This window comes from Saccostrea cucullata, unplaced genomic scaffold (genome assembly GCF_032062105.1).
Source record: "Saccostrea cucullata isolate Sc308-1 unplaced genomic scaffold, CSIRO_AGI_Scuc_v1 ctg816, whole genome shotgun sequence".
Lineage (NCBI taxonomy): Eukaryota > Metazoa > Mollusca > Bivalvia > Ostreida > Ostreidae > Saccostrea > Saccostrea cuccullata.
In genome coordinates this window covers 175,501-200,421 of record NW_026927602.1, presented here as the reverse complement: position 1 = coordinate 200,421, position 24,921 = coordinate 175,501, and the positions used below count along the sequence as shown (strand labels likewise).

The window sequence follows — 24,921 nt, the reverse complement described above, 5'->3', positions numbered from 1 at the left end:
TCTTAGGTATTTAATATATTATTGTTAAGATATTCAAATATTTTTCAATTTGTAAATTGGGGGCATTTGATAGCAACTTGCTTAATTATAAACACATCTCTTTTCAAACTAGCTTTCACTGGGCAACATAGCAAGTATCATTTTTGAAATCTTCCTTCATTCAGTAAAACGATCAATCCAATCATTGATTGAATTTATAGGAAGCCATTTATCTTAATATACTGTGTACAAATTATTATACGTTACTGCAAAGGGATTTCTAAAATGAATTTTAAAGTCGATTGTTGAACGAGTACGACCCATAAAAACCATTTTTCGTCACAAGTGACCTACATAGTGACGTCATTTTTACATTGTGACGTTACAAACAAGGAGCAAAGCTTTATTCAGCATATGCTATTTATAGAACTTGTGTATGGTTATGTGTGTACCAAATTTTTTTCTAATCTGAATTGTAGTTCTGCAGATATAGAAATAGTTCGAAAATTTGTCGATTACCCCTTGTGTAATAAAATAGAGTCAAAAATGATTAATTAGAATAAACAGAAATAGAAAAGCAATAGTAAAGGTCTTTTCTTTAAATTAAGGAATAATTAAATAATTGTAAACAAGGGAAATGAGAATGTAATTTCGTATAAATTTTCTTCGATATTTTGATGTACACCCCCTTTCCAATAACCGCTACTAGGGTTACAGGATTGATTGTATATTGTTTAACGTCCCTCTCGAGAGTTTTTCACTCATATGGAGACAGCACTGTATGCCAGTGAAGGGCTTCAAATTTAAACCTATACTTGGCACTTAGGGCCATTGAGCAGTGGGGATCCTTTTCCAGCGCCCACCGTGACACGGGACCTACGTTTTTAAGGTCATATTCGAAAGACTTGTGACTTTCACTTCTGATGCCGAAGGAGCAGTCACTACCTATGTTAACGTCTTAGGTTTGACGCGGCGCCGCGAACGAGAATCGAACCCGGGCCTCCCTATTACGAAGCGAACGCTCTACCACTAGGCTACCGTGCTCGCGGTAGGGTTACAGAAAAATAAGGTAAATATACGTAAACACTGATTTTAACACTTTGTTAATGATGCATTAATCGAGTAATGTAGCAATTTTTTAATTGATAGATATATCATAATGGAAGTGCTCTGTAAATGTCACCAACCGAAAATGAAATAGACCGAGAAAATGGGGATCATAAGTCAAATACGCGAAATGCATAATATACCCATTTTGTCTTAAAAAAATAAATATTTATTAAACTTTAATTCTTTCCATGTTTCATAACATTATTGTGCCTTTTCTTCCCCACCATTTAATACTAAACTTAAATGATTTACCCGGATGAATAAGATATTAAAGGACAAGTGCACTTAAGCAATACTTAATGGGCCCTTTTTATGTGCCATTTTTCTTTAGAATATATTACTAAATCGTTCTCTATTGGTCATAGTTTGATACTAGTGGATATTTCTGATTAAAAAGCATGTTAAATATCACTTAAATCAGCATGGATTTGAAACAATTAAATATTTTTGAATGTCCATGGATACCCTAAATCCGGAAAATTCGTACCGAACCTTCTTTTAGTTTCGTTTATGTAAATCAAGGGAATAGATATTTAAATCGATACTTGTGCAATCTGATGGTGGATCATAGTCGGGCGCGTATACGGAATGTTACTTCTTGCGCCAAACCTGTTTTTAAAAATATTGAATAAGTTATGTAGTTGTCTGTAGCTATAATGATAAAACTAAGAAATTGGCACTCTTGCATTTGAAAAATTACAATAACAGTTTCATTGAATTTGAAATTAAAAAGGAGTGTTTAGTTGGCTTTCAATAACTGTTTCATTGTCTTGCACGAAGGTTAAAAATGTTTGACACTTTTATAAACGACACTAAACTCTCTTTACCCTTCGGTGTTCATAAAAACAAATACATACAAATATCTCTAAGCGGCACAACTTTGACTTACTGATACAAAACCTGCATGCCTATGTTTTACAGTGAGCACATTTGAGGAATGTTTACCTGGGTAGAACTCACGTGACTATCAGTATTTTAAATAATTTATTCCACACATGGTTCACCATGGGTCATACAGGTAAATAGCTCTCACTTGCTATAGGAAAAACACTGTTATTTTTAAACATTTTTAATATTTTAAGTACCAGCCTAATCGTGTGCAAATTTCATACGTTCACACAAGTTTTTTAAATGTATTATGCATCTTTTGTCATTCGCACAAGTTTGCACAAGGTTAGGCTCATAGTTAACAAACGCTTTGAAATGTATGACCGTTCTCGATTTACTATAGAAAACCACAAATGGCGGCCGGCCCCTACTACATTGTATAGTTTTGTTCTTTGTATATTCATGGATTTCAGCGGTAAAATTTGTTGAATCATATGGTTTAGATATCAATTAATTATTTGAGATGAAAATTTTTGCTTAATTTAATTGTTTATTTTTTCACATTTTACCGGGGCCCATAAGTGCACTCGTTCTTTCGGTTTTACGGATATTGCATTCATATCTATTTCGCTTCAACCCCTTTATCAAAGAAACAAAAATTAGACATAAATTGAAAATGTGCATCTTCTATTTACAAAGTATATGACTTATGTAAAGATACAAATGAAAAAAAAAATTAAAGTACAGAGTCACAAGTCATCGTTATTTAACATGAATCATAGCCTAAGACCACCGTTTCTCCTTGTATTCGAAAATTTATAAGCAGCACTTATTACATTAATTTTATATTGTAAAAAAATCACACACTCAGATTTTATTGTTTTGTCCATTCCATATGTCTGTCTATATATGTGTGTATTTTTTTGTTTGTCTGTTTTCCCGCAAAAAAGAAACAAAACAAAACAAAATAAAACCCAAATTTTTGGATGGCGCTATGACTCTGCTATTGCACATTCGCATTCTTAGTGACAAGGATTTCTTTTGGTAACAACATATTGTACATGTACCTGATAATCTAGGATTTTGACTCAATATTGCAAAATTTACCCAACTTGGCTATATTCTTTTAAAAAAAAAAACAGATGCTATGACTTCCATAATTCACGTGTGTGTATTCCTTTTGATGTCTTTTCAATGGATATATTTTTTTACCTTTTGACTTTTACCTTGGTGTCTGATTTCAGTCTTTGGTGTATCATTTGAATATTTTACTCCCTCAACCTGTTCACAGAGTCATTCCATGTTACATTGTACAAAGCCTTGACTGTTTGACCTTGGAGTTTTACTTACTCTTAAAATCTTTAACCTTGGCCATGCATATGAATTTTAATCAGCTGAAGCTATATTAGTTGATGATGGCGAAAATATGAATACACTTGTGTAATATTTGCTCGGGTAAATTATTTATGTATTATTTCCTGCTTTGTTTTCTTATCTTTATATGGTAAATAAAATAAAATGTATGTACATTTAGTTTTCACATCAGAATAGGAAACTCTGCATTCGAGAAAACCCTAGAAAACGCATAATTGAAAAAACAAATAGCAAAGATTGATAATATCAAAATGGTTTAAAAGATCATTATAATTCAAGAAACCTAAATTCAAATGATAAAAACCAAATCAAATGAAAAAAATCTTTTCAAAGCCCCTTCTTTTAAATAAAACACAATGAATAAAAATTTCCATTTTACCTTTAAATTGTATTCAATATAGATTTGATCGGCTAGTACGTTCAAGACAAATTTCCTTTTTGCCAAAAGGATGCACTTTAGATAATGTACAATGACAAGTAATAAAAACATATTATCAGTCACGACATTCAGGAAAGCAACAATAATTACTTCAATAGCTGTTTAAAAAATTGGATAACATGAACACAATCGTTCTCTAAAAATTTCTTCAAGTTGAAGCTATAAAGCTTAAAAAGAAATATTATTTTATTTTGTACCCCCTTGTATTGAGATTTAAAACAAGTGAAACTGTCATTTTTTAATGAGCTTTTGAATCTGAATATTGTTTGTTATCACTATATATTTCACTGTTTCAAATAAAAATATTTATATTGTTTACTCACATCACTTGTGGTCCTGTCGTAATACCAATAAAAGAAAAGTGAGACAGAAAGACGTCATGTGTTTCTTCTGTATACTATACATTAGGCAAAGAAATGTGAGGACGATGGACAGTAATCGGGCTTAGACGTCCATCAAAACAATACAAATCTAGATCTGAGAGAGGAGTCATTTTAAAAGCTTTATAAGTGGGATCAGGTGTCATAATGTAGTAAGCTAACCCTGTCGAACTGTGTCATGTTTAGATAAACGGAAGAAATTTAACTGCAAAAATGACGGCCTTACAATTTGTATTTATTAAACACTTTATTCATCTTAACTCTTTACAACTTAATGAACTGTTATGCAACAAACATTTAATGTTAACGTCATAGAAATAGAAAGAACTTTACCATTTCCCCGCAAGCACCTTTTAGCGTGGTACACGTTTCTCTAAAGTTTAGCGTAAATAATTTTATGACGTTATATTTTAATACAGAAATACCTTTTTTTATTTTATAAGATATTTGCAAGTATGAAAAAGAAGGAAATTGGCATTAAATTAAAGATTAAATGAACTTTTTTAAGTGCGTGAAAATGCGTGATTGCGGGGAAACGATATATATGCGTGATTTTGCGTTAGAAATAGGAAATGGTATATGCGTTAAAATGCGTGACTGCGGGGAAGAGGATTAAAAACATATCGTCTGCTTCTTTTGAAGAAGATCATAATATACAATAGCATGCAATATGTTGATTTAACAAGTTGTTTGTCCGTGTTTGTTTAAGAAGTAATTTGCTTCGTTATAGAAATTTGCACGTGAAGACTGCTCTCGATTATCGAATCAACTGGAAATTACCACAAATGTCTTTTTTCTAATAAAAGTCAAAATAAGAATCAGTTGTGTTAGACTATAGTATCGACTTGATATATGGAATCAACGTTGTAAAGAGTATAAATATTGTTCATAGAAAGGACATGGTAGAAATATCTAAATGCTGAATTGGAGACCACATAAGTATTTAAAAGATTTTTCCCACTGAGCTCCGCTTCATATACACACAAAAGTAAAATCTGTTCTAGAAACGGAGCACAATTAGTGCCGACGGGAAATTCCAAAAGACGGGAGGGTTGATATCCAAAAACTGCAAGTGAAAGATTGATGTTGTATAAATTTTGCCATATTAAAATAAACGATAAAAGGTCCTGGTTCTTAACTTTATTTTCATTCTTCCCATTCCTTTCATTTTATACGAGGCGTTCTTTTGCATGTTGTAAAGTGCGTTCAGAATGTTGATAGTTACATTGCGAAACGTTAATTGTGTCTAGACTTTGTTAGACTTCAGTATCAAAGATGAACATAAAATAATATAGATTGATGAATTGGTTGAATGTCATGTGAAGGATATCCAAAGTGTTCTGCATAAAAATAATAATATTATATGTGAAATGCTTAAATAAAGAAGAAAAATGTCGCCGTTATTTACCATGTGTGTTTTTTTTTTTTTTTTTTTTTTTTTTTTTTTTTTTTTTACATTGCCATACTCATTATGTTGAAATCAGCATTTTTGTATGCTTTAACAATGATTAACGTTAATCATAATAAGAAATACTATTTAAAATAATTGACCATTTTCCCTGTACATGATTACTGTATTTAGAAATCCATACACTATTCTGTGTTCAACAGTTATCTTCTTAACATTTTAACAAATAAGGCCGCTTTCAAATTAAAGTGTTCAATTTCATATAAAAATTGCGTTGATTTTTAAAAAAGGGTAAATCAAAATTGTCAAAATATATTCCTATACTGATAAATAAAAGCAACTTCATGACACTGACTTTTTGCCAAATACCTTGAAAGGTCAGCCGTATTTTTTTTTTACAGTTCCTTTTATTGAAGTCTGTATATTCAAAATATGTTTATGCTGAACATTTCTATTCTTTGTTTTGATTTTTTGACACTGAAGGGACTGTCCCAAAAAATTTACAAGATATTTTTTTTAAATCCGACAGTTAATTTTTTCCGCAATAAATGTTCATTAAAATCACATATATACTGTTCTGCAGTTCGGTTCCGAATAAAACGCGTTTATTTGTTGTTTTTATAGTCTGACGTACATCTCTCCAATTTTATTATGTTTCAAAATGAAAACGTGATTTAACACATAAAAATTAGCTTTTTAAAGTAATTCTTACAAATTGTGATGTTGATAAACAAGAAATTATAAAATGTCCGGCTATATAGAGTTATTTCATCATGTCAGGGAACACATTGAACACATTATGGTCGACTACAATATATACCTACTTTTACTGCACATATTATCATCAATCGGAACGGATTGTCGTCGACAACAAAATTTTGTAATCATATTTGCAATTCCAATATATTTTTAAAAAAATATTAAATAAGATCGTAAGAGAGAGAGAGAGAGAGAGAGAGAGAGAGAGAGAGAGAGAGAGAGAGAAAGTGTACCTTTATTATTTTGATATAAAAAGGCTTTTGTCAGAAAATTGTGTGTTGGATTTGTGAACATCGCTTGATTTATATCCCCTGCTTCAAGGGTAGGGACAAAATGGGCGATTTACGTTTTACATACAAATACATATATGATTTTTTTTAATCTCAGAAAAAGCAAAGTATATTTTAGTCATATTCATATGGAAGTAATATGGAAGTAATGTCCTGCATTGTCATGCGATATATGACTGATGGGGGATAATATGCTCAGTGAAGGTAGTACACATTGTTGCCAGCGACTATAAGAATAAGACTGCAAAATGTGCCGTCACAATCATGAAATGATGAAACACGCTTGGAATAGCATACGAGACACATCAGTGTAGTTTACACACCAATTATATTCACGGAAATAATTGTAAAAACAACTAAAAATCTAAGTAATAATCATAATTTGCACATACATGTATTTGATAAATTTTACAGGAGAATTTATATTCTTAGATGAATTACAAGACAAATATTCAATATTGAGAAACCTTCTTATCTGAATAATTTGATTCATTTTAGTCCTAACGAGAGAAAGCTTTCTACGTTTAAAAGGAATATATTTCTACAAAAGGGATCTTAGTACGGAGTTTGGAAATTGAAAGCAGTATTACATTTGAAATATTTCAATTTCATAAAATTTCAAAAGCAAATATTTTCAAACTCTTAAAAGCAGAAAGTATGTAAAGCATAATGATATGGAAAAAAAAACTATTTGTGTTACTTGTACAACGTTGTGCCAAAAAAGTTAAATTTTTTCAGTTATCGATTGTTTAAACTAAGCCAAAGAACCTCCCAAAATTATTGTTAGATACATTTCAGGTCAGTTAGAACAACTTGCGATGTGCTTTCCTTTACGACGAATGACACTGTCGACAGCGAAATGGAAAGCAATCACTAATAAAAGGTTATGCAGGTAAATTAAACAATAAGAATTAATTGCGAATATACATGTAGAGCAGTTTTCTTTTAATATCTTGATGAAAATATACATTTACTCAAGGCTTATGTTTTCAATAATAGGACATTTTACTGTATTATTTTAATCTATTTCGAAGTTTCCGTAAAAACAAGTATTATATTAAAGTACTTGTACTTATGTTTTTAATAACCGGAACAAGTGGCAGTGCCTTTATTATTTTGATATATTTCAAAATTTCTGTTGATATAAAAAACCAATCAAAAGTTCATATTTCTCAATGTATGTTTTGGCCAGTTTTCCATAAAGTGCAATTTCACATTTCGAAATTTTTTCTCTACCCGGACTTTCCACTTATGAACATCAAAATTTCCCGATTTGATATACCCCAGGTAAGTTTGAGGAATAGGAGCGGCATAAAATGGTACCAGGCATTATGTAAATTTTTTTGTTATTTATTATTTTTAATTTTCATAAAAAACAAGGAAAACGAACGGTAGATAAGCAAACATTCAAGAAAAAATGTTTATAAAGAAAAGATTTTTTCTACGTTTGTCTTGTTTGATAACTTGTGAAATTGCTATGAAATACCGTAAATCTGGAAATTTTTACTGTAGATAAATTTTTAGCAAATTTGCGCATGCATTGCATTCGCAAAAATATTTTTCCTAAAAATAAATCAACATGTGAAGAATTTTTTTTTCTGAGAACTCGTGTCTTTTTTAACTCAGTGAATAGGCGTCGGTAAGCACTGGTTATTTTTAGAAGAAACCTGTTTACACTAGTCTACTATAACTACAAATTAATTACCCGTGCCCTCATTATATGCAATATCGTCCGATGATTTGACAAGCACTGAGGCGGTATGCCCCTTTTTAATTATTTTCATCAATTAATTTGCCAATAAAGAGAGAACTTTTTTATCTTTTGTGCATTTACTAGAGAGTTTAAACACGGCGTGTAAATTTTAGGTGAGAAAAAAACCAAACATTGAGAAAATTAGTTATATTTTTTCTTCATTTGGATTATTCATTAGGTTAAACGGCAACCTCTAAAATCTTTGTTATAATTGATTTAGATTTTTTTTTAGTGCAAATCCTTTTGTATTTTTATAAAAAAAAATTTCGGAGCGATTTTGCAATCACTTGCCACGTTTCGAGTATATTGGTGGTATTCTAACTGGGCATATTATTTGAAACATAACCTGATATGAAAATCGTCAGTGATTTTTATTTTTAGCACCAGTGACAATTCGCAAAAATTTGAAGCGTAAAAATTATGTTTAAAATTCTAAATAAAAATTTCCAGATTTAATATTTATTTCAACGAGTTAAACATGTTAAGTAACAAATGTTATTAATCACTTAGTCACTGTCCAGTGTAATCAATCGTTAATTTTGTAGACATATGTATGCTAAACACGACTCGGTAGCGACTTTAAATAACTGTGTTTTTCTTCTAATGCAGAAGAGTAAGGAACTAAAGAAACTTACAACGGTTACATAAGACAGTGCATTTCCCCAAACAAATACAAATACTCAACACTGCAATAAAATTTAAACAAAGGTAGTTGAGGAGAAGCAGTACGAACACGGGTCGACAAAAAAGCAGTTAACGAATGCGAAGAGTGTACCCTGGTGCTGATATCTTTGATAGTAATATCGAAAATGGTTTTTGCCTTTTTTCGAGTCATGTTCAGTCTTAATCACATAAAATGTATTTGCTGACATGGTCATGATATCGATCATAACTTCAAACGAAAATTTTGTCAAAATGTTTCACAAAAGGTCGTCTCGTTCTACACAGAGCTGTATTAAGAGCATATTCTTGAGTATCAACTAGAAGTTTTACTCAATAGATAAATGAGGGGAGTTGACAATAGACGATAGAAAAGTTGGAGTCATCACCTTTATCATTAATCTATATTGTAGTTTATGTTCCTTAGTTCTCCTGCCAAACGACTGAGTTTGTTTGTTTTTTTTGTTAAAAGCAGACAAAAACAAATAAAATCATGTGGAAGTGAAATAGTCATTTATCAAAGTAAATGACGGAAGAAGTTAATTAAAATACAGTTAACATTATGGAGGTCATATTGTAGTTTTTGACTCTAAAAATTACTTCCACGTACTCGTATATATCATACACGAAATATTATGTGATCACAGGCGCTTGACACTTTTAAAAGCCTTTCTTTCCATTTTTACAATTATCCCACTTCAGACAAATTTGTCGATTGCTGATTGGATAAAAGCTAATCACATGACGCCCTGAAATTTTCCGTATTACGTCTCCGTCGAGGTGTAATATGAAAATCGGGCACGCGATTCCGTTCGGAGCGTTGTTATTGTAAATAAAAATGGCGGCTAAGAAACGGTTTACGTAGGTAGTTTAGTTAAATTTCTTGTTACCGTAACGATATTTTATGTTGATTGTTATTAGATTAAAACTTAATATTTTCATAATACGCACAAATATTTTTTTTTTTTTGAAAAAGGTCTTCAGCGGGATAAATTCGTTACACAGTCAATTAGTGACCTAATATGGATTCATACAGGGTGTGAAATGGAAATCCGTATTGGGACTCGGCTTCGCTTCGCCCAATACAGATTTCCATTTCACACCCTGTATGAATCCGTATTAGGTCACTAACTGACTGTGTAACTAATAATATCCTCCTACAATAGTAAAACTGTATTTGGATATTATCATCAATGAAGAGAAAGGTTTAAACTTTTAGCGTCTGTGGTTTTTTAAAGTAAATTAAATCTATCGATTTATTTCCAATTTCTCAGTTTTATACATTCCTTCCTTATTTCATGGTCAGCCAGTTCTGAAGTCATTTCTGAAAACATTTGCAGAGCTTTATCCTTTTTTTCATATGAATGAATATTTAGAGCACAATAAACCCATATCCTTGTTCATGTATGTAGTAATTTTCATTTAGATTATTCAAATTCTAACTAAAATTAATAAAATTTAGATGAGAATTTTATAACAATTTTGTTATTTTTTTTTTATTCAATTGATTTAAGGAATGACTCTAATTCTTGGCCATATTATCGAGTATAATCTGGTTTGGGTCAGTTTACGCTTTATAATCCGCGAAGCGAAGCGGATTATAAAAAAGCGTAAACTGACCCAAACCAGATTATACTCGATAATATGGCCAAGAATTAGAGTCATTCCTTATAATTTAATTTTAAAATAATTAAACAACTTTTGATGCAAAATTGTGTTGCTTTTTATAAGTTCAAATTTACCGCGCAATAATACAACCGTAGTAACGGAAGTGACTTGAAGCGAGGGGAGATAATAACTGATGCATAGATCTAGCAGCCATGTTGTGTGTTTACATGAGGTAAGATCGAGTAATTGTTTAAAGTTGAAGGTACATTTATTAAATCTGGAATTTTCCATGGATTCCGAGGACTGGAAATGAGGGGATTGCATGGATATGATGATAAAGCTGGTCGTCAAGGGGGTGTGTCCCCATACCAAACCAGATTATACAAAATGTTTTGCGTTCCTTTTTGGAAATCAATTAATGAGAGGCGAGAATACAAACAAAATTAAATTATAAACAATTAATTTCGGATTGAATGCCATACATTTTTGTTTTCTTCTTTTTGGATTGATGATTGAATTAAAAGATATTCAATTACCATTATGGTAATTGCGTTTGATTTTGTTTGTACAATATAGAAAAAGCTGGTTTCCTTATAAAAGGTCGTCGTTTCACTTGTAATCTAGATTTCATAAAATAAAAAAAAGTGTTGATTTTTTTAATTTTTGGTCATTTCCATTCACAATTAATACATTTTCACCAGTGAAATAGTGGGAATTTAACAATATTTTGCAGATATAACCAAGTACTTCCTTTTATTTAAATATACTGTAAGATCTGTAAAACATAACAGGGGTTCTGATTTGTTACATGCATATGTTGGAGACAGAAACCTAATTTTCTTATAGGACTATTGGGTTTTAATATTTTCTGCTGAACATATGTGTCCATACACACATGTGTACACAAAAATGATAAGAAGCGTTTGGCTTCTAAACAAATCTACAAAACATGAACAATCTCATAGCTTAAATGGTTTGTTCTGTAGGAATTAAATTAAATTAAATTTGTTTGACAAAGCTTATATTTAATAAATGTAATATTCAGAAGAATAATATGTTTTTACACAGATTATATTTATATCCTAGAAACCAATCAGTCAAGAGATAAATAAGTTCTTTAAAAATCTTTATTTTATTTGTTTAAATATCAACTATGTATTCAATTTTCTTAATATCGATACAAATGAAAATAACTTAAATATTCGATTTGTAACTTAAGGCGAAAAAGTGCGAAGAGAGATAACCACAACAAGTTCAAAATAACATGAAATATTTGAATTATTTTTTTATTGGGCATTTCAATGATAATATTTAAATTTATTTTTCTGTCCTTTCAGTATTAACAAAGCAATGTTTTCTTATTGTTCTTAATTTTGTTAATGACAAAAATTTTCACTTTTTTCTGGACTTTTTTTTATTGATAATTCTTCTCAAAACAAGGTCCCAACGAGTTATGTATTTATGTTTCGACAGGCATCATGATAGCTAAAATTTTAGTCATAGAGCTTGCTAAATGTTTTCAAGGAGACATGTTACGAAATTTTATTGATTGATGCTACTTTGATAACATATTGCACATAAACTGAGTGCTTTGACAATCACTAGTGCAGACACAAAAACTTCATTGTACATGTAATGTTTCCTATAAAATTCTATTGAACAAACTCTTGACTTGGTTTAAATTTATACATACTGTGTATTTCTTTACGAAAAGATCAGAAATCACGATATCACGATAATTATTAACACTTTTATGAATAATGATTGAATGATTAATTGTTTGTTTGTTGTTTAACGTCCCTCTCGAGAAGTTTTCACTGCAGACGTTACCACTTGCCGGTGCAGATCTGCAAATTCTGATCCATTCTCGGCACTTACGGCCATTGAGTAGTGGGGGATCTTTTTCGTGCCAGCTTCTACTGGGACATGGAACCTCATTTTATACGGTCTCATCTGAGGACAGGTCTCCACATCCCACGGTGGGATTCGAACCCGCGAGGTTAGAATCAACTCCTTACTCTGCGATTCTAGACGAGACTGTCTAACCACTAGACCACGATGACTAAATGCATAATGAAGAAATACGCAAGATACCTTCGATGAACATTTTGTCTGATCTTTAAGATGTCATTCATTAATACAAAACGTTATATCTTGGAAAAACATCATGAACATCTGGCAGTGGGATTCGAACTTGCGACGTAAGGATGAAATCCTTACTCCACAAACACTAGAGCAAATGTCCTTATTTCTGCCGACTAAAAATATTGAAGCTCAGACAAAAGATAAGAAGTTAATAATTCGAATATATTAGACACGTTTGCAGTTTAAATAATATTTAAATCTACATAAGCTGACCAACTGAATGTTTTTTATATATAGACCTAAATTAAATAAAATTATCAAATTATCTACATGAAATAATATTATGTCGACACAATAGGTTAAGAATGATTGGCAGTTTTTGTCATGGCTTTATTGATTAATAGTCAAGTCAATCATCAATACAATCAATAGTCAAAATCAATCATCAATACAATCAATAGTCAAATCAATCATCAATACAATGAATACAATGATATACACAAGGTATCTCTACAATGATGTACATAAAGTATCAATTCAATGATGTACACAAAGTGTATATTGAATAATTAATACACAATGGGTACAATGATATTCAATGATAAACAATGATATTCAATCAATGATGTACGCAAAGTGTATACATGTATTTACACAATGGGTACAATGATATTCAATGATATGCATTGATATGCAATGTTATGCAATAATATACAATGACATTCAATGATATACAATGATATTCAATGATAAATGAATTGCAATGAGCAGGTAGCAATGTATTACAAAGACAATGGTCTACGTCGACTTTATCAATAGTATATGACGTAGAATCAATAGCAATGGCACAATGACGGAAGCTCAATTATTGGCCACTGGCCCTGGAAGATAACAGGATCAGCAGCAAGCTTCTAGCAAAATTCGGCCATATGTCTTCACATGGGAGCTAACAAAGCGCGGCATGTGAAGACATCCGCCACATGCGGCAAATTTTGCCCATGCCATGACAAAAGTGCTATTCATTACAATTATGCAAAATTAATTACTGCTTGATATATATGCAGTATACCGTAGAACTAGGGAAATTTTATATGAAGATCAATAATATATGTAATGATCGATAACTTTTCAATAGATCAATAGTTGCAAAGATCTATAATATATATAATGATCAATAACTGTTCAATAATTCAATAGATTAATAGTTGCAAAGATCAATAATATATGTAATGATCAATAACTAAATGGAAATGGTAGGTGGCACTGCAAATTTTGACAAATTATTTTGATTATGTGACACTGAATGGTATAGAGGATAATGGTAGAATGTGCTATATGAGAAAGATTAGACACCCTCTGGATACAATTTTGATGAGCCCTGTTGAATATTGGGGTAGTGACTATACCCCCACCCCTTGTGGTAATGAACCAATATAATGAGCTATTTATCCTAATGCAAGCCTTGTGTGACACCATGGGCCTGAAATAATTTCTTGGCAGTATTTGTGACCCAATAAATTTTAACCTTGGTATTAAACATAATTGAAAACAAGACAGTCAATTTCATAAACTTTTGTAGATGGCAAAGGGACATGGAACCAATACTATTACCCACAATGAATCATTATGACATGTGGGTTGTTGTATTATGACACCAGAGTTTGAATATTTGAATGGTTGGACCTTTTTCCAGGTCATTCCTTGTCGACCAAACCATCTGATATGGATGTTGTATTGTTCTAAATCCAATTTATCTAAAATGATGAATGTGTGGTTTTTTGCATAATACTATTAAAGATGATCCAATAATCCATACCATGACAGAAGTGCCTGCAAACTTAGGATAAATCAAAAAACGGTAAAAAGGTGTTGTCAAGTGTCTGACTGACTAGAATTGAATGTAAGTCTGAAATGCATGGACTTCCAATAATCCATACCATGACAGAAGTGCCTGCAAACCTAGGATAAATTAAAAAACGGTAAAAAGGTGTTGTCAAGTGTCTGACTTACTAAAATTGAATGTAAGTCTGAAATACATGGACTTCCATTCTCCCTTTAATCTTTATATAATCTTCAGACAAGCCTGATAAATTCACGTGTGTAGCACCCCCAATTCTAAGAGTATTACCCTTAAATGTTTTAGTGTCAAAGCCAACAAATGAAATAAATTTCTGTAGCATTAAAGTAAATTGGAATGACGAGAAGGCTTCACGCCAAATTAAGCAAAAAACTGAACGTGGAATGTTGGGCTTAATTGACAAGTAGCTGTGAAGTATTTCAAGTAATGAAGATGTTTCTTGGTTTGACAAAATGTGGAGGATATATATACATGTATAATTATGCTTTTTTGTATCTATCCATTTAATTGATTAATTAATTAATTTAATTATATCTATTTGTTTATCTATTTATTTATTTATTTTTATTTATTTATTTATTTATTTATCTATTTAATCTATTAATTAATTAACTTATCTATCTATATTTATTTGTCTATTTATTTATTATATTATTAACATAATTTTTAAATTATGGGCTAAAGCTGCATTGTGAAATCTTCAGCTACATGCCATATTTCCTGATAAAACTTTACTGTTTAACGAAAATTGAATGAGAAAGGCCACAGCATTGAACAATACTGCATTTGAAAGGTGGGCTTCTTGAAATTGACAATAATCAGCCAAACAAATTTTAACTCTTTACAAATGTGCTCTGGGATGAATATGTTTTGGCATAATTATTTTTGTTACTTCATACAAATGTATTTCCGCCATTTCCCGTGTATCTTGTATATTATTTTTTGTATATATTGTACATATCATATTGTTGAACTTCATGTACCATTTATAAGGTTTGAGTGAATAAATTGAACTTGAACTTGAACTTGGCTTGTGGAATTTTTAACTAGAACAAGAAATGTTAAATTAGTGGTTGGGCCTTCAATTTTAACCTGAATTAATTGAAATTTCTATTTCCTGACAAGTTTGTTAGTGTTAAGGTAGTTTCTAACACACTAAGAAATCCTTGAAATTTATTCGTTTATCTATTTTATGTTAAATACGTTGTGTGGCCTACAATTTTAAACTGATTTAATTGGAATTTCTATTTCCTAACAATTTTGTTGAAATGTTTAGGTAGTTTCTAAGACACTAAGGAATCCTTTGGATTTATTTATCTATTTTATTTTAAATTAGTGGTTGGGCTTTGAATCTTAATATGCATTAATTGGAATTCCTATTTCCTGACAAGTTTATTTAAATGTTTAAGTAGTTTCCAACACTATTTATTTATTATTTATTATCATTATCATTATTATTATTTATTATTATTGTTAGCTACTGACTGACAATCCAATGGAGTTTAGATGAAATTTTTCCAAACGTAAGACATCGTCATTGAACACCCAAGGAGCATGCACTTATAATCGTTGGACACTGAATATTTTGCTCAAGGAAATCATTCCATTTTCCTCGTAACTTTTAGGGATCGTAAAATAACATTTCATGCATTATATTATACAAATTCGTCATCATAAAATACTTTACTTTCACTACAGTATAAACATTTGCATTCATAATATGCAAATGAAATTTGATTTACAACACAAATAGACATCACAATATACACAAACTTCACTAAACACAAATCTTACCAAATCTATGGTATATGAACCTGATCTGTAGATGGTTCCCTTCTCAATCAGTCATAGCTTACCCTCAACTCTCACACTCCCTGATCTGTGACTCTTTCTTCAAAAATATTTCTCAACCAGTGTAAAACATGGAGGCAAAAACAATGGTGGTGGTGATCGAGGTGATGTCAATGCAAAAATAAAAAAAATAAGCATTGAATAAATAGCATATATCAAGACAAGCACAAGTGTAACAACAAGACTGTCAAGAGATCAGCTGATTGATGCACAAAATAATTCAATTAAATGGCAAGTAAATATTAACAGTTAAATTAACAAAGTGATAAATGCCACTATGGTTGAATGCGCAGAAAATGTCTCTCTTAAGGTTCATTCACAGACCAGTTCCTCGCTGCACGTAAAAATTAAAACAATTTTACCGACACATGTTTACACGGAAGCCATGATGGATGGAATATTTTGCAGTCCGAACCCGATGATATGTGACACCGATCTATGTCGTGGCGGATCCAACAGGCACGTGATCACTGCATGGTGGCTATTGGTAATGTCCAATGTATGTGGGCACCATTTGTAAACGTTGGTTTAAATAACAACGAAAAGTTGGTTTCGATTTCACCAATGTATTAATATTCGCAAACAAGAGTTCATCTACTGCGATGGTTGCTGCACACGTGGTTAATTTCGTCGTTGGGGATGTTGATACTTTAGATATGCTATGATAATAAATTAATATTTTCACATCGGGTAATATGGATGGGCGCTTTGTCCAAGATCTATTTGCCCTGATTATTTTCATATTTCCGACCTTGGACGGTCAAAGGAACACAAGATGAAGATGAATATTGTTGAGACTTAACGCGATGCTGAACTTAAATGGATGACGGAAGATGGAAAGGAAGAGCAAATGCACATGCGTAATGGATGTTGCTAAATGAAGTCAGTGCATTTGAGTGAGAGTTATCTTCCCTGAACTTTTTATCTCTATTTGTCTCCATAACGGGACTTAACTCGTATTGAGATAAGTCGGATTAAAAGGTATTTAATTTTAAGAAATATTGAAATATTAAATACTGAGTAATATTTCAGCAAAGCCGTCATTATTTGAAAAAAAAAGATTAAAAAAAGAATTATTCTTGGGGATAAATATGCAGAGGAACACAATGATTAACAATTTTTTTATTAATACAGATAAATATTTCTTCTGGCTTTTATACCGTTTTATAATTCGAATTTACTCATTATGAATGAAAAATGTCATTCAGCAAATACGTTCTTATATGAAATCATTTAAAGTTTGTTGGTGTAAATTGAGCTTAATGTATCAAATTTCATAAACATCAACTTACACTTACATATACAACGTACGCAAAACAGGGGATGTTCACTCCTCCTGGGTACCTGATCCCTTTGCTGATATTTTCAATGTTCCTTGTTTTATGCGCTTTTGATATATTTGTATTGTTACGAGTTTTAGAAATCGATCACTGTATGTTTCATTATTACATACTTTGTCTGTTTCAAATGGAAATTAAAAGAAACAGATAAAAGATTATCCATATTATTACATATTAAAGCAACATATGAAATAAAGCTTTATTTATTTATTAATAAGCACACACAAATTGACATGCAGAAATAAAAGAATAATTTGAGAGAGAGAGAGAGAGAGAGAGAGAACGAGAAAAAGAGACTGTTTTTAGTACAATTTTGCTCTACATAAGTTGTTACATGTATAACATCTATATATACATATATGATACATATATAAAAAGAAAAATAAATCTCTGTAAGAGACAAAATCGATAGTGACACTTTACTCAGGTATCCGTAAATATAAATTTTATTTTATTAGAAAAGATCTTGAATAATAAAAGATACATATGAAATACTATTTGAAAATGGCGACGGTCTCTACCTATTTATGATCATATTTAATGAAGAAGCACGTCCCAGAAGTTGACTTAGACATATCTGAATCTTGCCCAGAAGCCCCTTGATACATAAGTGGAGTGTGTCCTAAATAGAATCAACATCACTCGGCCGGTGGAGGTGAAGATTCTTGTGGGTCTTGTTCCACAGCAGAACCTGAAAATAAATATTTCATTTTCTTTATATTGCATCATATCGAACAAGAACAATATATCATTTAAAAACTGTATTCCTTTTAAGCTTTTTCTCATTAATATTTACAAATTGGAACATAAAATACATCTTATATTTAATTCATTTAAGCAATGTATTTCATATTTCTTCCTAAATTATGTTTGTTTATTATTCCAAAGTAGAATTTTTAGAAAGAAAACACGTGAAAAGCAGTAAACTTAAGATGTTAAATAATTTCTAAATTCTAAATGTAAAGAAAAAGAAGTGTCCAGTAAGTGTAGTTGTCTATACATCTTAAAGGCAAAATTTAATTTCGATTACCTTGGTCCCGTGTTAGATAGACTTTTGTAACGAACCTCTACAAAGTCTAAACACCGTGTGTTGCAAGTAATACCAAAGGTCCCAATGAACTGGAATCGAACACGTTTTCCTGCAGGTGCCTAAAGTATATTCATTTTGAATAAATATTAGAATTCTTCATTCCTTAATAATCAGTTTTTTTTGTTTTGTATGAGTGTGTATTTATTCAACTTATTTCGCCTTTCCTTTGATATTGAATGAGAAAACATGAGTAAAATACAAAGGGGTAAGAAGATCTAATTACTTTAAGCTACAATATTTCATCATGAAATATGATATTACTAAAACTAAAAGTGATCGAACTCATAAAAACCATAAATTTTACAAATATGTGAAAAAAGTCACCGACCCCTAGAAATTTCAATTGAGGATTCAGGTGTTAAGGAGGAGAAAGCATCCCCTATTGACCAGTAATTCCCGACGTGAGCCCCATGTATTGATCAAGAAAACGGAAGAGTTAAATCTTAATTTGTACTAATGTGTTTATCAAAATTATAACAAAAACGTCATCATTTCAAGGTTTCAACTCATCTAAATCTACATCAACATTTTCATTTTCTTTCTAAATAATTTCAAATAAGATATCATCTAAAAACTGAAGCTTTCAATTAAGAAAAAAAAGAGAAGTTTATGTACGACAAAGTCATTTACCGTAATTCTCCAAGTACATTCCGCATTGGTCGTGTACCTCCTAGGAAAGAAGTATCCAGGTGTATTTAAGAATCTGTAGCATGATGTGGCATATCTATACTTGTATCCACATCCAGCAGTCGCTAAATTCAGATGAATGAAATATTACATCATGTGCTTTATGAAAAATGTTAAGTGAGTTTTAAGTTTATTTTAAGACAGTTTTGAATTCGTTGTCAAAGTATATTGATTAACATTGAGTATTTGTGTTCCTAGGTTCTAAAACAAGAACTATCTAACAAAGAACCGCGAACGATAGCATTGTTCTCCCGTCTACCTCCAAGTCAATTTTCAAAAGTTAACAAATTCGATGAATTTAACATATTTTTGTATAGATAATTATATGAATTTTCATAAAACATTACTTATTTGGGAACACAAAGAGAGATAACTCTAAAATTTTGGTAAAACTTGTGTTTTTCAATATAGAAATCAACGGAAAACGGAAAATATTTTTAAAACATCTTTTCCCCCCGTGACACAAAAATTTCTTTATACAGGTAATATAGACAGTTATTTCACAAATTCATACCAAAGATTTTTGTGTGTCACTGGTTGGGGGGGGGGGGGGCGTATGTTTATTGACGACAAGAATGCTTATTTTCCACCAATTTCAAAGCGATTTACAACTGAAACATTATATTTATTGATATATTTCTGTTTTATTTATTTGCCTAAAACATAAGAAAAGATATAAGGAACATTTAATCACATCCAAAATTATTTCAAAATATGGTGATGCTTGAAAGTCCGATTTCAATGGAAAATATCGTCTATTCCCCTTTCTTCCAGAGCTGGAGTTACGGATAATTTACTATTTAGTGCTGCTATTAAGACAATTCATCTATTTCTACTGAACTGTTCTTTGTATTAAACAAAGAATTTATGGCCAAATTGCTATGTATATTGAATTAAATGGTTGCAAAATGTAGGCGGGAATCGAGAGTTAGCATGCGTATTTCTTTGCTGAATTACCTTTCTTTGCCGAAAAATGAAAACAGTTAAATAATTTTAATTCGAGACCATGCAAAGTATGAATCAATAATTTATCAGTTTAATTGATTTGACACAAATTAAGTTTTTTCATATCTTACTCCCATCTATGTTTCAGAAAATTCCAAATATCTAAAGAAATATTACTTTTCAATAAGAAAGATTGCTTAACAAAGTTAAGGCTGATATTATGTTTTACAATATGAAGAGTGAACTTCTTACTAGGGTTCTTTACAGCCTGACAATACCGTCCAATCCAACCATCCGGGCACTTGCAACGTCCACAACTTCTGGGATCTCTGTATCCACCATTTTTGCATGATGACCATGTTAATCCCCCAGAGCATCTGCCTTTAATGTAGAATAAAAGGTTTTATACACAATTCCTGGGAGAAAAATATTTTGCATAAAGATGTACTTATATTTTTATGTATATATTATGCTCACAAGAAAATGTAACCACAGCCATGACAAAGGAACACTAAGAAAGAAACTCAAAAATACTTTATCGGCTTAATTGTTTCAACATGAATGTTCTGACATTAATTCGTTAATTTCAGATTATATTTTGAGCTTTAGTAAAAAAAAAAGTAACTGGCATTCTAGTGTAAAAATAACAAAAAAACATTATAAAATAGAGATTTTCTTTTAGGTCTCACATACTCTGACAATAGTGGTAGTTAATAGCTCTGATATCATTGAATGATAAACCGACTCTTTGTCCCATTGTCCTTGTGTAATCGCTCTGCTTGGCAACAATTGTCTTAAGCCCGGCTGACTTTGCAAAAGCCTGTCAAATTTCAAGTAAGCATTATCTAAAATCTTTTAATTGATCAAACTATTTCTAAAACCATCAAAATTGTAATTATATTTTCTCATTTCCCATAAATAAATAAAGATTCCCTCACCGTGTCAGAATAGTGCATGACTGATGCGTAGTCGTATGGTGTTCCATAGGTTACTCCGGGTCTTTTCAAGAAGTTGTTTTCTCGCCCACTTGCAATGTTATTTGTTATTATCGAGACAAAGGTATCTCTGTCCTGTCTGCTTTGCTCGTGCCACAAACCCAGGGCATGTCCGATCTCATGGAGGATTATTCCTGACTAAAATGGAAATTTCTTAAAGTGTTTAAAGTGAAAGAGAATACTTTCAGTAATCGAATTCGAAAGATCGTATAAACTCATATTGGCCTTTTCTGAAAAATGTCTTTTTAAAGCATATCGGTATAGATTTTAAAAACAGTAACGGGTAGAGATATTCTGGAATTTTGGCATGCGTATGAAAAATAAGATAAAAAGCTCAATGCTTGACTTACGTGTTTACAACCATTTTGAAGATTTATATCGTTAATACCAGAACTTCTTTTGCCAACATAAGACCAGCACCTATAAAATCAAAAACTCATCTTAACATTCTTTCTCAATTAATCTTTCCACTTTCAAAATGAAAATTTAAACAAGATTAAGCAAAGATTGAAGGAAACACATATCAATAATGTTTGATATATCTGTTTTAAATTGACAATTATTAAATGTAATTTAAGCTATTGTATGTTGACTTTCGTAACCTCGGTTATTGTTACCTTATTTCATGGTACAAAAAAAAAAAAGAAAAGAAAAAACAACAACAATAAAAAAAGCTTGCTTAACAGACGGATTTAGACACCATTTAAATATTTCAAAATTTAATTTACTAAGCGTCTAACCTAAAATCATATTTTTCATTCCGAAAAAAGAACACTTAAACCTTAAGGGAAAACACATCATTATAAGAATTGTAAAATTTCAAATCACCATCTATTTATTTTTGCATTATAAAAAATAAACTATTCGCTTATGAAATTATTGGTATGCAATTCGAAATGACAATTTCAAAAGGGTAAATGTATTTGTAGGCTTTTTTTTTTTTCATTTTTCGCGTGTCTTTGATTCTAATTTCATAACATCAAAACCAATACGTCTGAGGACGCTTAACTTAGAAAAGAAATGATATGGTATCATTCATACCCAGCAGCATTCTCCTTAAAATTGATTGCTGGTGCAGAAATTGACGATCTTTCAACGAATGAAATGCAGGTTTGCTGTTGCCAGATGTTTACTGCTTGCTTTATCAGAGTTTCTGCAATAGAATAATATATATATATATATATATATATATATATATATATATATATATATATATATATATATATATATATATATATATATATATATATATATATATATATATATATATATATATATATCATTTTACAATTATTAAAGGAGGCACAAAATGAACGACCGTCAAGAAAATATTAAATTTGAAAAAAAATGTTTCTATAAATAACAGGATGAATTGAAGGTTGCATTTCACAATGCTAAATTATTTTTATCCATCCTAACTATTTAAGTGTATTGATATATTTTGTTGTGAACTAGCTAAACCAGTTTTAAAACAATCGCAAGCCATTTTCGAAAACTAGAAAATAATTTCATTTCTTACTGTGTGCTGGAGAAGCAATTTGCAATCGGTAATTGATTGGAAAAGTCCATTTTGGAACATTATACACTTTTCGTTTATCAATTGGTTCAGGTGCCTATTAGGAAAAAAATGAAGTGTTTCAGACAATATTTCATATGTTTTATTATATTGTGAAATATTTCTTGTGTTCAAGTCACCCATTTACATCCTGAAAAGAGGATCTAAAAGTGTGAAGGAAAGAAGAACATTTTCCTCGAATGATGTCCTCTTGATTACAACAATTGATCTTCATCTCCGCAAGTTTTTGAATAAACAAATCAATTAACTGCATTAGGATCATAGGAAGGAAAAATAAAAAGGAATTAGATCCTCTTCCTTCCATCATTCAAGTTTCAATAAAAACGTTTAAGTATTTTTAAAGATAAAGTGAATTTAAAACGCTTATCCTTGGTGATTTTATTGAATAATTCAATAAAAAATCAGAGTTAATTTTATGTTTCGATTTTTTATATCTTTCTACAACACACCATTTATCCTTTGCAAAAAGACCACATAAAGTCAGTAAAAAAATAGAATATAGAAAAAAAACCGTTCAAATAATTTTTTGAAAAAGCTTTTTCGTTTTTATGACTTATGCCGATTTCAAAAAAATAATTCATTTTCTGTAACTATAATAACTATACAATTCTTATTGTTTTAATTCCCAATTGTTTAACATCCTTACAGGTTTTTTTTGTCGTGAAAACCATTTATTTTATTATACCATGTATGTTCTCCTCGTATTTTTGGGGAAAAAAATGTGCAGGTTTAAAACGTATTTTTTGTACAACTTACAGATACTTCTGATCCGTTGTTGTTCAGTCTTAGGAATTGGGGATTTCTTTTGTAAAAGTCTACAAGTTCGGCTGCAGATTCTTTGTCTAATTTCACATCACCATCTATCATATCAATGTCTTCCATGCTTCGTTTTGAGGTCTAAAGAATACAAAAGGAAAAACGTGTTTATATATAATATATTAAAACAACATTTTCTACTAAAACGTGCTTCGTATTTATTTAAAAACTATCAAAACATTTCTTTACGATACCCTAATTACAAGTTAAATATCATAAATAAATTTACTTTTAATCCTTGATTTGCTGAGCTTATCATTTCATCCAGTTGGGACATTGATGATGCCAGGGAGCTATCAAAAGCTCGCTCTTCTTTTTCCTCGCCCTCGGAGAAGTCTCTTGCTGAAGGTTTGGTTTCATCTGGTTCTTCTTCAGAATTTTCTCCATTTTCTACAGAACTGTCTTGCTTACTTTCTCTTTCATCATCATCATCGTCTGCCTCGAAGTCCTCAAAATTTCTTTCACCGAAATTTGTTTCGTCAGTGTCAGCTTCGTCCAATAGTTCACGAAGGCTTTCTGAGGCAATTTTCCCGTTTTCGTCTTTGTCTACGGGATTAGCAACTAAAACTGCAAAAAGTGCTGTAATAATAATTAGTTTCAGCATGATGGCGATATTTTGAATTTTTTAGAAATATTATCTCTTAATATATATACCTTCAAATCAGGATGTATTTTTGAATTTCGCAATATTGCTCCATAGAAACTCTAATGTAAATAACACTTGCTACCCAATCATATTCAGCATTTAATTTAATAGAAGTTGGAAAATTTTCAATTCTATTTTTGTGCAAATAGATTTGGAATTTGATCTTTATTTTTTTTTTCTCTAAAATGTTGATTTAAGAGAGGACCTTTATCAAACTAAATAAACTACGAAAATCATATTAACATGTAATCACCGCAATATTATATGAAACATATACGAACAGTATTCAAAATCAAGTGTCCATAAAACAATACAAAACAGGAGCAGAGCAAACACGGACCTACAAAACATCAGATGTGGGATATTGTGCCATGGACGATCGAGCATCACCCGATGTGTATTTTTTTCTAAATTTAATTAAGCTATGTATGTAGAAACTAAAAA

General features: G+C 30.8%; 1 protein-coding gene across 1 annotated transcript; it reads right to left on the bottom strand.

Annotated features, from left to right (window-relative positions):
• Positions 1 to 18,137: 18,137 nt before the first annotated feature.
• LOC134274943 (zinc metalloproteinase dpy-31-like) lies at positions 18,138 to 24,469 on the bottom strand. Its single transcript, XM_062757186.1, has 11 exons — positions 24,061 to 24,469; positions 23,772 to 23,912; positions 22,959 to 23,052; positions 22,481 to 22,592; positions 21,790 to 21,859; positions 21,383 to 21,577; positions 21,138 to 21,264; positions 20,697 to 20,825; positions 19,443 to 19,564; positions 18,753 to 18,871; positions 18,138 to 18,413 (listed from the first exon to the last, which is right to left on the bottom strand). Exons 1-11 carry the CDS (start codon positions 24,433 to 24,435, stop codon positions 18,290 to 18,292), a joined length of 1,608 nt encoding a protein of 535 aa, XP_062613170.1. The 5' UTR covers positions 24,436 to 24,469; the 3' UTR covers positions 18,138 to 18,289.
• Positions 24,470 to 24,921: the final 452 nt, after the last annotated feature.

Excerpts from the sequence above, each read along its gene's own strand:
- LOC134274943 (XM_062757186.1), bottom strand. The coding sequence starts at position 24,435 with ATGCTGAAACTAATTATTATTACAGCACTTTTTGCAGTTTTAGTTGCT. Across the intron at positions 22,593-22,958 it reads AATTGCTTCTCCAGCACACA|AAACTCTGATAAAGCAAGCA; the intron begins GTAAGAAATGAA and ends ATTCTATTGCAG. Across the intron at positions 21,860-22,480 it reads TTTAAGGAGAATGCTGCTGG|GTGCTGGTCTTATGTTGGCA; the intron begins GTATGAATGATA and ends TTGATTTTATAG.